We start from the raw sequence: 13,252 nt of genomic DNA on the forward strand, positions 1-13,252 counted from the left end.
TGTTACATTGAGTGGCAGCAACTCAAAGTGAATCACATCAACAATCTTTCACCAAACACTTAACAAGACTTTCCAAGGGTGGAAGTCCATTTTGGGCTGTGCTTTAGCTAGTTTGCCTGCACTGAGCCATTGTCTACGGCGCTTAACATTTTTATAAAATATTCATTTTTCATCTCCATCACTATCCTTTCCAAAAAAAGGTGAGTTACGTTCACGAGAGGAAAGAGAAGTGCAAATGTCCACTCTTGCTCTTAGGTTGGCTTCTGTTAAATCATGAGGGACCCATTTTCAAAGTTTTGACATCTTTTAAAGTTGTTGCAGATGACCGTGAACTGTTGAATGGGTTAAATTAAGCTTCTGTACTAGTTCAACTGTTACAGCACAATCTTCATCAAGTGCAGCCAGCAGCAAGTCATCATTAAACTCAACAGGACGATATAAACGTGGAGCATAACTTAGACTGTAGTCACCTGATCTGAACTTCTGAAACCACCTTCGACATTTTCTTTCATTGAGAGACCCTGCACCATAAACACCTTGAATGTTTCGTGTAGTTTCTGCTGCACTATTGTCTTTCTTAAACTCCTAAAGCATTATACTCCTAATGTGCTCCTTCGACACATCCATCTTTATAAGGGCTTTTTTGATTAATGATCTGAGAAAGTGGAGTTGGGTTAGTTTGTTTTATTTGTTTGAACATTTTTATATACGTCCTACTACATATTTTGGTCATTAAAGCATTCTACGAAGACAGAAATGATTATGCACTTTGTGTATTAAATTTTTGGACATTACTTATGGAATGACCTGAAAAATTAAGTTGGTAAATGTTTTGTTTTTCAAATTGTTATCTTTATTTTAATTGCAACTTTATCCACCACATCATATCCAGAACTGTTATTAATGTCTGAAAAGTTACCTTCTAGCGAGAGTGCTTGTATAAAATAAGGAAATAATTCACTCATAAAGTAAGTTATTCTTACACATATATTTAATTTGTATTAGTCTATAAGTATTCGGAACTTACGGCTGAGGCCCGGCATGGCCAGATTGTTAACGCGTTCGACTTGTAATCTGAGGGTTGCGGGTGTGTTATAATGTGATGGGCAATCCAACTATTCGTTGGTAAAAGAGCAGCCCAAGAGTTGGCGGTGGACGGTGAGGACTAGCTGCCTTCCATCTAGTCTTACACTGCTAAATTAGGAACGGCTAGTGCAGATAGCCCTCGTGTAGCTTTGCGCGAAATTAAAAACAAACAAACAAATAAACAAATAATTATGGCTGTCATAAAATATTTGATAAAAATCTGTGGTTTATATCATGCAAAATTACTTTTTAATTCTAATTTGGAACACAATAAATAGGGTCGAATTTCTCTGCTAATTTAACACTAGGTGGTACTTCCTGCATTACGTTGTGCATTTGTTTGTTTGGAAATTTCGCACAAAGCTACTCGAGGGCTATCTGGGCTAGCCGTCCCTAATTTAGCAGTGTAAGACTAGAGGGAAGGCAGCTAGTGATCACCACCCACCGCCAACTCTTGGGCTACTCTTTACCAACGAATAGTGGGATTGACCGTCACATTATACACCCCCATGGCTGGGAGGGCGAGCATGTTTAGCGCGACGCGGGCGCGAACCCGCGACCCTCGGATTACGAGTCGCACGCCTTACGCGCTAGGCCATGCCGGGCCTACATTGTGCATATCGGAATGTTTTATAACTCGCACGGAGGATAGATACAGACGCGGCGATTGGTGATTAGAGTAAAATATATATGTAAAAACGGCTGGTATGGATAGAGAAAACTCTATGTAGAGGAGCGAACAAGTTTCGACCTTCTTCGGTCATTGTCAGGTTCACAACGAAAAAAAGAGTAACTGACCGATAGCTGACCACATGTTTGAAGGCAGTTGTGTAATTGAGTGTAGGGCGCCTTCTACATTCCTTTTTAACAACTGTTGTTATCCATCCATTCTTTTCTTTCTTGTGTCTTTAGTAAGTATTTTTTTCATTTTAACCATACCACCTCTCATTATAGCTGTAACCACTCGTTACATTAAATGCTTCAGATGTTACGTATAGAAATCTGTTGTCCTGAAGATTAGGTGATTGTGTGTTGTTTTTCTTTTTATCCTTGGAACACTCCAGTTAATTTCGACCAAAACAAATCGTTGTTGTTTTTGTAACCTAGTCATTTTTTCCCAATGATCATAGTGAAATGTCATTTAAGTAATATTGTGATCCAGTAGAACTAAAGGTAAAGAAGTTTTGTGCTGAACACAAAGTACTCTCTGGCACTTTAGCAAGCATATCAGTTGTTTGCTGTGTTTCTTCCTCTAAGATAACTGAATCAAAGCCAGGTCCATCCAGTACTGTTGATAATGTAGTCATTCTCATGTGAGATCAGTTAAGGCTGAGGGCATTTGTAGAAATACACCAAGAAAGTGTAATTAACCATGATCATGCTGTGGTCCCTTAGATGGTCTATACAGGTCATATAGGTCAAAATCCGGTGCTCTAGCAGTTCCTCATTGGATTAACGCTCTTTGATATATGTAAGAGATGAGCTGTGATGATTGAATGATGTTAATCTACTTAATTGTCATTAGCTTGGTTATAATGCACTCTAGACTAACCAGGAACCTTTCTGTGATGAGAGGTTAAGTATTAATACCACATGCCAATACAAATATCACATTTAAGAAACCTCACGCAGTGATACTGTTTTGATCGTGACACTTACAAATACGATTGGAGGTTTAACTTTTAGTAGAATGTAAAAACAAAAGAACCGTTATATTTTTAAGAAATTATATTTTTATTAGATTTAAACTATACATTGGTATGGGCAGAAAAATTCTCAAAAATCTATAAATGTTTCAGCTTGATTCACGCAAATCCCATTCAGTGTTAGTATATAGTTTTTCTCATTTACTTTGAGTACAGTTTATTATGTTATCTTAATTTATCATGACGCGTCAACGATCAGCTATGTTACTGTGTCGTCTTTCTTTGGTAAATAGTGGTTATTTCCATTTAAGTCGAACTGAGTAAAATGAGAGGTTAACTGTGCACTAAAATGAACAACTTATCATTTTTAGGTATACTCGATATCAGTTAGCTTACAAGTTGTTTTTCTTTCTTTCTGTAGGCCCGGCATGGCCAAGCGCGTTAAGGCATGCGACTCGTAATCTGAGGGTAGCGGGTTTGCATCCGCGTCGCGCCAAACATGCTCGCCCTCCCAGCCGTGGGGCGTTATAATGTGACGGTCAATTCCACTATTAGTTAGTATAAGAGTAGCCCAAGAGTTGGCGGTGGGTGGTGATGACTAGCTGCCTTCCCTCTAGTCTTACACTGCTAAATTAGGGACGGCTAGCACAGATAGCCCTCGAGTAGCTTTGTGCGAAATTCCAAAACAAAGAATCAATTCTTTCTGTAGCTTCTTTGGTGACAGTTTCTTGCTTAAAATAGTGTCAAAACAAAACGTTTTAATTTATTGATATGTTTCTTTATCGATTACGTTTCAAAATACTTGTTTCACATATACATGTAACTTCAAATGTTTTGGATTTCAAACTCGAGAAAAACTTTTATGTTGAAATATTGTATGAACCTAGCCATGATCTATTTACAAAACGATTAAACAATGCCATGGAACAATACCAAAATACCAATGTTTAATTTAAAAATGAAAGAATACTTTTCTGTGAACAGTAAAAGTTTGTGAAAAAATCTTATCTATCTGAGCTAAAACATTACTTCTAAGGACAGAACGTGTACATTTTGTTATTTTGAAAGTCGGCCAATAATGTATCTCTGTAACGTATTTTCAATTACGGTGAAGACTCCAACTCTCAATATTAGTTTTTGAGTTGTGTTGGTAGCTGAGATAGGCACTATAAAAACTGTGAAAAAGGTGAAATTAGAATTGAAATTTTATAGCAGATATTTTTTGAATTTTTCAATTTATAACGGCTGAATTTCAAATAAAAATAACAGTGGAAGTACAATCATCACATTGTTTTTTGACGGTTTTAAAGGCTATATATTATGTGTATAATCTGTATAAATAAATTATTTAATACTTTTATCTTAAACTTATAGCGCCATTCATTTATTTTTAAAATTGCTTTGTCTTTATTTATATATTACAAGTAAAAAAATTAACAGTTGAGATCCTATACTTATTTGTATTGTATTTCGCACAAAGCTACGATGGCTATCTGTGTTAGCCGTCCCTAATTTAGCAGTGTAAGACTAGAGAGAAGGCAGCTAGTCATCACCACCCACCGCCAACGCTTGGGCTACTCTTTTACTAAAGAATAGTGGGATTAATCGTGACATTATAACGCCCCTACGCCTGAAATGGCGAATATGTTTGGTGCGACGAGGATTTGAACCCACGACCCTCAGATTACGAGTCGATCACCCTAACCCACCCAGCCATGCCGGGCTGCTTATTTATTTTAAAAAAAAGTAAAGTTGGGACGTTTTCCTTTAATATAACTGTTGTATCTTTTGCAAATTAGCAAGAAATTTATATGCATTGTATATTTAAAAACAAATGATAACACAGTTCGGTGTATAGTTTGAGAAAATTTTGTCCCAACTATTATAACTTTTGTTTTTCTTTCTACTTCACCTACAACTTCCGTTACAAAAGAATAAAATATAAACAGGATGTTCAACCTTTGTCATAGTTATCTTCAGACTTAAATTCCCATTCCGTAAGAATACTGCGAAAGATGATAGATAAGACATGAAGCCGGTCTAACGGGTAGAAAAACAAGATCCAATACTTCAGTGACCCTATTTCTTCCAACATCCGCCATTTTCATATAATCCACACTGGTACACGTTTTATGTGGTTGGGGAACAACACCGTTTGACCTTCACGTTTTACATAAGCCACAGTTACTTGGAATGTTTACTTTTTTTATATTATTGTTATTCAAAACCTGTTCATTCAACTTGATTAACAGGTTTCCATCATGATTACAACGCCTCAATGATTTTACCATAATGCTTGCTTTTCGAAAGATGTTATAAACGTGATGAGAAGAAATCAAACTAAATGTACTCCACTGCTACAGTTTTCATTGTTTACTAAAACTGGTGATTCCAATGACCTTGCACAAGTTCACAGCCAATCATATCCAAGATTAAGCATCTTGTTGGGAAAAAATAGTCAAAGTTTTCTGTAAATTGCGTTTATTTTTTTTTTACTTTGAAACGCACGAACTGCGAATCACACTTTCTTTCTAATGTTGATTTTTCTAAAGAATAAATTCGTTACTAGGGTCTCAGTCGTGGGGGCGTTATAATGTTCGTTCAATCCCACTATTCGTTGGTAAAAGAGTAGCTCAAGAGTTGGCGATGGGTGGTGATGACTAGCCGTCTTCTCTCTAGTCTTACACTGCTAAATTAGGGACGGCTAACGCAGATAGCCATCGTGTAGCTTTGTGCGAAATAAAAAACCAACAAACAATAACCTTTTACGTGTACATCCTTTTTAAAACCTCACGTAAGATATCAGCACAAGAATAACTTGAGCTTTCAATGCATGTTTATAAGTCTTATTTTCACTTAGGTTTAGTCAGTGTTCCAGTTTAATTTTAAATGTCTAATTGTGAGTACGTAAAGGGAAAGCGTTATGAAACAAACAACCGTTGATAATGTTAAACTAGACATATTTCTATAAATAAGGTAAATTTTCAATATATTTAATGTGTATATAGATATCTACGTTCACATGCTTAAGTACCTACAGAAGAGCAGAAAAACAGTAATATGAAACCACCAAATATCAAATATTGTCAATGTCTATAATAGTTTATATGTCATACCAATAAATCAAAATGCGAATTCAAAAATACTTTAACTTACGTTTCGTAGTAAACCAAACTTATTTCGATACTAGATTCTCATGCTTATTAGCAGATTAGACAATTATTTACTGACAATATCTACTTTCTGCTGTAATATTAAATTTTAATGCGAATATTCCTAATATCTGAGTTAATCTTAGAATGATAACGTATGGAGTTTACGTTTTTCTGCTCATATTATTTGTTTGTGACTGTGTATATATGTACGTTTCTAGCAGTTGGTAAAAGCAGGGGGTAGCTTTTAAAATGTCTTCAGATATCTTATACTTCCAGTTCTCTCCGCGTAGTGGTGCAGGTATTTTTCGCCAAATTAGGTCGAAAATTATTCATTGGATCGAGTTCTATCCTCCCGAAGAAATGGAGGATTTTAAAATGGCATTCCACTTGTCTGGAACTTGATTCAGTGGATATTTTCAGACAAAATTTTGCTGACACTACTTGCGATGCTACGCGAAGAATCTGTAGGAATATGAAAAAGACATTCTGTTTGTAGACATTTTAAAAATTACCGCAGTCTTTTATTCACAAGTACGTTTGTCTTATTTCACACATATAATAATAATTTTATCATAATTTATCTTAGATGTTCAGTCCTTTGGAAACAAGAAAAAAAAACACTTTTTTATAACCTTGACGGTAAGCTATCGTTAAGAAGGTTACTGGTAATTATTATAACTATTATAAGGCTAGCTTGTTTATTAATTTCGCGCAAAGATACACGAGGGCTATCTGCGCAAGCAGTGTAAAACTAGAAGGAAGGTAGATAGCACCACTTACCGCCAACTTTTAGGCTACTATTTTACCAACAAATAGTGGGATTGGCCAAGCATGATTAATGTGATGAGGATTCGAACCCACGACCCTCAGACTAGGAGTCGAGCGCTATAACTACAGGGCCAAAATTGTTTTTATAAAGTCCATTCGTAATTTTAATAGTCAAAAACTCTGGCCCTTTGAATTGTGAATAAAAGGCAACGATTATCAGCATTACATTATGTATGAAACATGTGAAGCCAAAAAAAACTTAACATGTAATTTGTAGAGGTTATTTGCGTAAGAAGAAAAATATATAGTACATCATTTCTAAATGGTGAAGGTTTTATATTCATTTAGAGCACTGCAAAGAACTACTAGATTTTCAACAAACTTTTATAATGATATAAAAACTGGAAAAATTACATAAGAAGGGACAAGCAGAAGTAGTTTAAATAAAACTTCTTTTTTAGCTACATATGATTACCTTTAATATTCAAAATAGGTCTCAGCTAATGGTTGTTGTAATTAATTTTTAGGATGGGATTCTTCTTATATTTGTTTTCAACTTTAAAAACTGAAGCTTTTTACATTGATCACATGCATCTGGTTTAATTGATTTTGTGTCTATCTATATATTCAATGGCTCAAGGCTGATAAAGTAATGGTGTTACAGATGCTTCATACATTCAGCTGTGGATTCTTTACACAGTGATAGTTAATTTGTTACTTGGTTCTAAGAGCCAGGTAGAGGCTTAGTGATGGCTATAATTTAGTTAGGGGGTCTCTGACTTAGTTGTTTAGCTAATATGTGCATAAGGTGTTATTCAGGATGAAGTTTCTACTTATATTCCAACATATTTTAATAATTCTTTACAGCTTTAGTGAATAAATCAGTTATGAGAAAGTGTAATATAAATCTGCAAGTTAAACAAAATTATATCATGTAGCAATGGTTATCCTTTTTTTTCTGATAGTTTAAGTTTATTGTTTGTTTGTTTTGTTAAGTAAATCAATTACTACACAGTTTCTGACCTTTTCATTATGTATTATTAAATAAAGTTTGTCACTCTACTCTTAAGCTAAGTTTTTGTCTATTTTAGTATGCCAAGAGTCTAAGAGAACTGAGAGTTTGGTTGCAGTCATAAATGCTGGTGGAATACGTGGAAATGTAGATTTTATTCCTGGAAATTCTTCTGCAAAAGGTACAATAATCCGTGTGAGCCTACGTGGTGGAAGTTACAGTGAGCAGTTCCGCTGGAAAATTCATGAACTACCAGCCATTCTTGCAACCAAGGATCCGTGTAAAGAAGAAAAGCTAGGACAAGTGTAAGTGGTGAACAATTCTCACCTTATACAGTGGTGTTCTGTATTAGATGGAACATAAAAAGACAAAAGAAATATTTGATATAGAAACTTACTTCTTATTTTATAAAATTTTATTTTGTAAACAATCTTGATTGTTGCCATAAATAATGTTATTGCATTACTTGATACATAAATTATTCTGTAGATATAATTTTAAAGGAAAAAAAACTATTAATTTAATACATGGGAAATTTTTGTAAAATGTTGATGTCAATACATAAAATTCCTCATGACAACACTTCTAATTATGAACATTAAACAGCACTAGTTGCTAACTCACAAAACGTTCAGCTTGTAGTAATACACCATAAATATCTAATGTTCTTTGCTACAATCATTAAGACTTGTAGTTACACACAACCAATGTTCCTATTTGCAAAGTAATACTTCTTCAAGACTCAAATGCTCTTAATAATGTGAATATCCAAATGGCTGTAGCTGCAATTATTTCGTACTCTAAGCTACAATCATTTGTCATAGTAAGTTCCTAGTTTAAGCCTTTCAGTATTATTAGCTACAATTATCCTAAATCCTTAGTTGCATTTATCCAACATTTCTATCTGCAACAGTCCCTAACTGTTTATTATACTATTGTAAGTCATAAGCTACAGTTATTAAAGATTTTTGGCTATGGTCATTTACATCTATAGCTGCAATTAATTAGTATTTGTAGCTATAATCATTCTAAATCCCCAGTTGCACTTTCTTTGTAAAATCATGTTGCATGTTTTTAAATGGCTTATTACTTTCAGATTGTATTTTATTTGGAAAATCTTAATTTTACATGTGTTATAATTTCTCAAGATCATTATGCTATACATATAAATATGTAGTACACCTTCAAATAAATTTCTCAGTAAAATTATACTGCTTGTACCTAAGTGTTTCACTATTTAATATATTTCTCAATCTAAACATGCATAACCGGTTCATTTTCTGTTGGATTTCTTGGTGAAAGGTCATATCACATATATATTTCATGTGCTCCTCTCCACGATGGTTTTAAATTTCCTGATCACTATATACTTCAAATTGATTTTGTGATAAAAACAGATGATTTACATTCTTATTGAGAAATAGAAGTTTGATAATCTGTTGAAGACATGCAAATACTTAAAAGTGTAACAATTTGCTTGTTGTACATAGCTTAAAAATTTCCTTTTTGACATTCCTATATATATATATAAAACACTTCTGATTTAGTATTTTTGTTAATTCAAAGAAAATCACGGTCTAAACTAGACTAAAGACTTACATGTATTGTACAAATTCCTTAGAAAGAAAAACTACAATACACTCATATTAAAGAACAAACTAACAGCATTTTTGTAAAGTTTATCACAATAAACTATTTATGAAATATAGTAACACATTTGTGAAGTGGTTCCCAACCATCTTCCATCAAGAACTCATTTTATTATTAATTTATTTCCCCACAGACCCCATTCCATGCCCTTCTGTGCTTAAAGAAAAGAGCTCACAAACCCCCATGGGTCTAAGGATCCTCATTTGGGAACCATTGCATTAGTGTGTCACATAATTTAACGGGAAACTGAAACATTTTAACTATAGAATGTCTTATGAGCAATTTTACTCTATATGTTTATATTAATATATTTCTACACACCGCAGATCTCAGTTTTTAACTCTATACTACTAAACTTGTGTACTTGATATAAACGTACAATCAAACATGTTCCCTCTCATCATGTTTGCATTTCAATAATCACTAAATATCTAAATGTTCATGGTTTTCATATAATACTTGTCTTCTGTCTCTATAGATTTAGATTTTTAAATCAAAGACACCGATGTAAAATTACATTTGGGGGAAAAAATAAGAATCAAGTAGTTTTACAGAAAGCTACTACTGCATTTTCCACATTTACCAACATAGGGTGTGAAATATTTGTAATTTATTACCATATATTCATGTTAAAAAAACAAACTTGTATGGTTTCTAAAAATTATTAACATGATGCTTATTCAGTTTTGAAGTTTTTTTTATCTAAAGAAGTTTTAAATTTTCTTTTTAAATCAAAGCTTTAATGAAGTATGTTTTCATTATAGGTCTTTGTAAATTACACTTTATTAACAGTTGAAACTACAACGTAGTAATAAAATGACTGTTTTACAGCTATGCTGATCTGACTGTGGAACACGGATTATTAACATCTGGCGAAGATGCCACGATAGTGGCTAATCTCAAACTCAGTGGCCCTGAATCCATTCTTGGGCGTACTATTGTCCTAAGAGGGATAGAGACTGCTAGGTCTGTTTGCGCAGTGATTCAACCCACATCACGGGTACGGACCTTTCGTTCTAAGCTCCACACACTAGTGGCTGGAGAGGTTGTATTTAGACAAAGTGAACAAGATATTGGGCTATTTTCTCACCTTTATTTCACTGATGGCACAAGAAAAGACACTCTTCATCGCTGGGCACTACTGACTGGTAAACAAACTGACACTATGAATGAATATTTTCAGAATGAAGTAAGTCAGTGTGCCAGTCTCCATGGTGCAGTGCCACTTATTCAGGGTTCCAATATGTTAGCAGTAGGAAAAGAGCCAATTAGTGCATATAGCAGTACCTATCATGTCATTCAGAACCTCCCCCCACTAGAGAAATTGATTGGTGGACTTTATTTTGTCATTTACTCCAGCAGCAGTCCTGCTGATATTCTTGCCTGTGCTCCACTATTGGCTGTTGAACCAAAAGAAGCTGTGGCCATGTTCAAAAATGAAGTTACTGGACAGGTGACATTCCGTCAAGAATCACCCTTTGACCCAACTTTAGTTACAGTAGACTTGGATAATCTGCAACAAAAAGCATACAGTTATGGAATTGATGAATATCCCTTAATCTATAGGTGGAACAGTTCTGAACACTGTCCCAATATCAGGGGTGCTATATACAATCCCTTCAAAGCAGAGCCTTATGCTGTGCCTGAGCCTGGGAAAGGAAGTGCTGATCTTTATGCTACAGGTGATTTAAGTGGCAAGTATGGCACCTTGCACAACAAAAACCAAGTCTTCCAACAAGTTCGAGACCAGTCTCTTTCTCTTTTTGGAATCCACAGTGTGGTGGGGCGTGCACTGGTCATCTACAGCCCTAATGGTCAGCCCTTGACATGTGCAAACATTGAACTCAGTGGAAAGCGAATAATGACTGCTTACTCAACTTTTGACATTCCTGTCCAAGGTCAGGTTATCTTTAAACAAGATGCTACAGATCCAACAGCAGATACATCAGTCTATATAGAGATTTCCTACCCAACAGGGACACCAAACATTCAAGAAAATACGTACAACCATCCTTGGCATGTTCATATTAACCCTGTTTCTACAGGAAGTAGGTATAGTACCACACAGTGTGCAGTTGCTGGTCCTCATTATAACCCCTACAATGTCAGCACTGAGGGAATCTATTTTTGCCACTGTTCTGGTAACATACCTTCCAGGTGTGAGCTGGGAGACAGTTCTGGAAAACTGGGTTATCTAGATATCCCTGTATTTAAGGTTCTAGAGAATGGTCAAACAGAACTAGCAAAATACTATTTTACTGACCCTAACCTTCCTTTATCTGGACCAACATCAGTCAGTGGAAGGTCTGTTGTGGTTAACAAACCAGATTTTGGAAATGATCGTATGGTGTGTTCTAATATTATTCAACATGGAGTTACTCAAAAGTGAGATCCATCAAACTTTATGGACAACAAACCAAAAGATGAATCATGATGTTTAAAGCTTTTGAAACACTTTGAATATCAGTTAACTGGTGGTAGGAATTTAAATTCATGAGAGTATGGCATAAAAGCAATTTTTTTTCTGAAAGTTTTTTACAAAAGCATTTGTATGTAAAAATGTTTTCCATACTTGTGCTATATCTAATATACAGTGTTTTATTCAAAGAAATGTCTGTAAAACATTGTTACAGTATTCTGATAAAACAACCATGAGTAGATATTCTTGAATTGATCTCTTCCTTAGCAACCTAAAATACACTGAGGCAGGATATCTATTATAGAATGGAACATATTCATTCCTACTGAATAGCAAAACTGGTATCATGGATAGCTGAAGACGTTTAATTTCTGGCAGTATTAGATGTCCTCTATCTGGTTAAGATGAGTAAAATTATTACATTGACTGGTAATTTATATGTCCTTTGAAAGGAAAGAATTTGCTAATAAGTACATGAAAAAGTAGAAAATATCCCATAGTTCAAGTCCTAAAAGAAAATGTTCCCAACTTAAATTTTGTTCTAGAAAAAATACAAATAAGAAACTTCCATATCTTGTGTTTATTTGCATATATGTATATTTCAAAACTTAATATTTCTAGAAATGTGCAACACATTTTGTAGTAAGCTATCTTTCTGCAGCAAATTCTAAACTTCAAGAACAGTCATGAAGCAAAACAGGAATTTACATTGCTTTGATGAAACTTCAATCTTTATAAGTTTGTTTTTATTTAACTATAACCATATTTTTATTTGTGTAGACATTTGAAATACAGGAACAAATATAAATGATGTAAGTATAACAAATACAAAAACAAACAATAAAACTGTACCCTTTCATAATCCAATTCTAGGTTAATAAAACACTTTCACTGATGTTTCTTGACCTAATACACTTAAAACATCTTGCACCCAGTGCTTAGTATAATTTGTTTATAATTTGACCATGTTGTCGCTGCTTCCTTAGAAACACCTATTATGAAGTTGTTTTATAATCAGTTAACTTACTATTTCAAAATAATTCCTTTTGTTACTTAATAAATAAAGTAATTTTTATTATCAAGATTTAAAATCAAAACTTGTAAGCATTTGAAGTATATTGTTAAAAAAAGTCTTTATATAAATATATATATATATTCATTCTATACATAGAATCAAGTCAAGTTTTAAAACTTGTTTGTTTAAATATAATGAAATGAAGTTTGAATATAAAAGCATATGTAAACCCCTGTCTATGATACTTGACAACAATATAATTGTTCTGTTTTTAATGTACATATATTTCATATATTCCAAACTATATTAATGTTTGCAATTTATTATCTAAATGGAGCTAGTTAGTATAACTTGGAACACTGAGAAATTGTATCTTTACCTAGTGTGCAGATAGGTCTCTGACTTTAATTAGAAATATGAAGGAGTCACATTACAGTATGGTTATTCTTACAAACCTAATGCAGTTTTTAAGCTAGAATTAATAAAGTGTCTTAACAGAAA

General features: G+C 33.9%; 1 protein-coding gene across 1 annotated transcript in view; it reads left to right on the top strand.

Moving 5' to 3' along the window:
- LOC143253711 (uncharacterized) overlaps positions 1 to 13,252 on the top strand; it is a 36,754-nt gene extending 23,502 nt beyond the window's left edge. Inside the window, exons 2-3 of the mRNA XM_076507990.1 lie at positions 7,747 to 7,972; positions 10,149 to 13,252. Coding sequence (XP_076364105.1) covers positions 7,747 to 7,972; positions 10,149 to 11,706 — 1,784 coding nt within the window. The 3' untranslated portion in view covers positions 11,707 to 13,252. The remainder of the gene's footprint in view (positions 1 to 7,746; positions 7,973 to 10,148) is intronic.

Source organism: Tachypleus tridentatus, chromosome 1 (genome assembly GCF_004210375.1).
Source record: "Tachypleus tridentatus isolate NWPU-2018 chromosome 1, ASM421037v1, whole genome shotgun sequence".
NCBI classification, from domain to species: domain Eukaryota; kingdom Metazoa; phylum Arthropoda; class Merostomata; order Xiphosura; family Limulidae; genus Tachypleus; species Tachypleus tridentatus.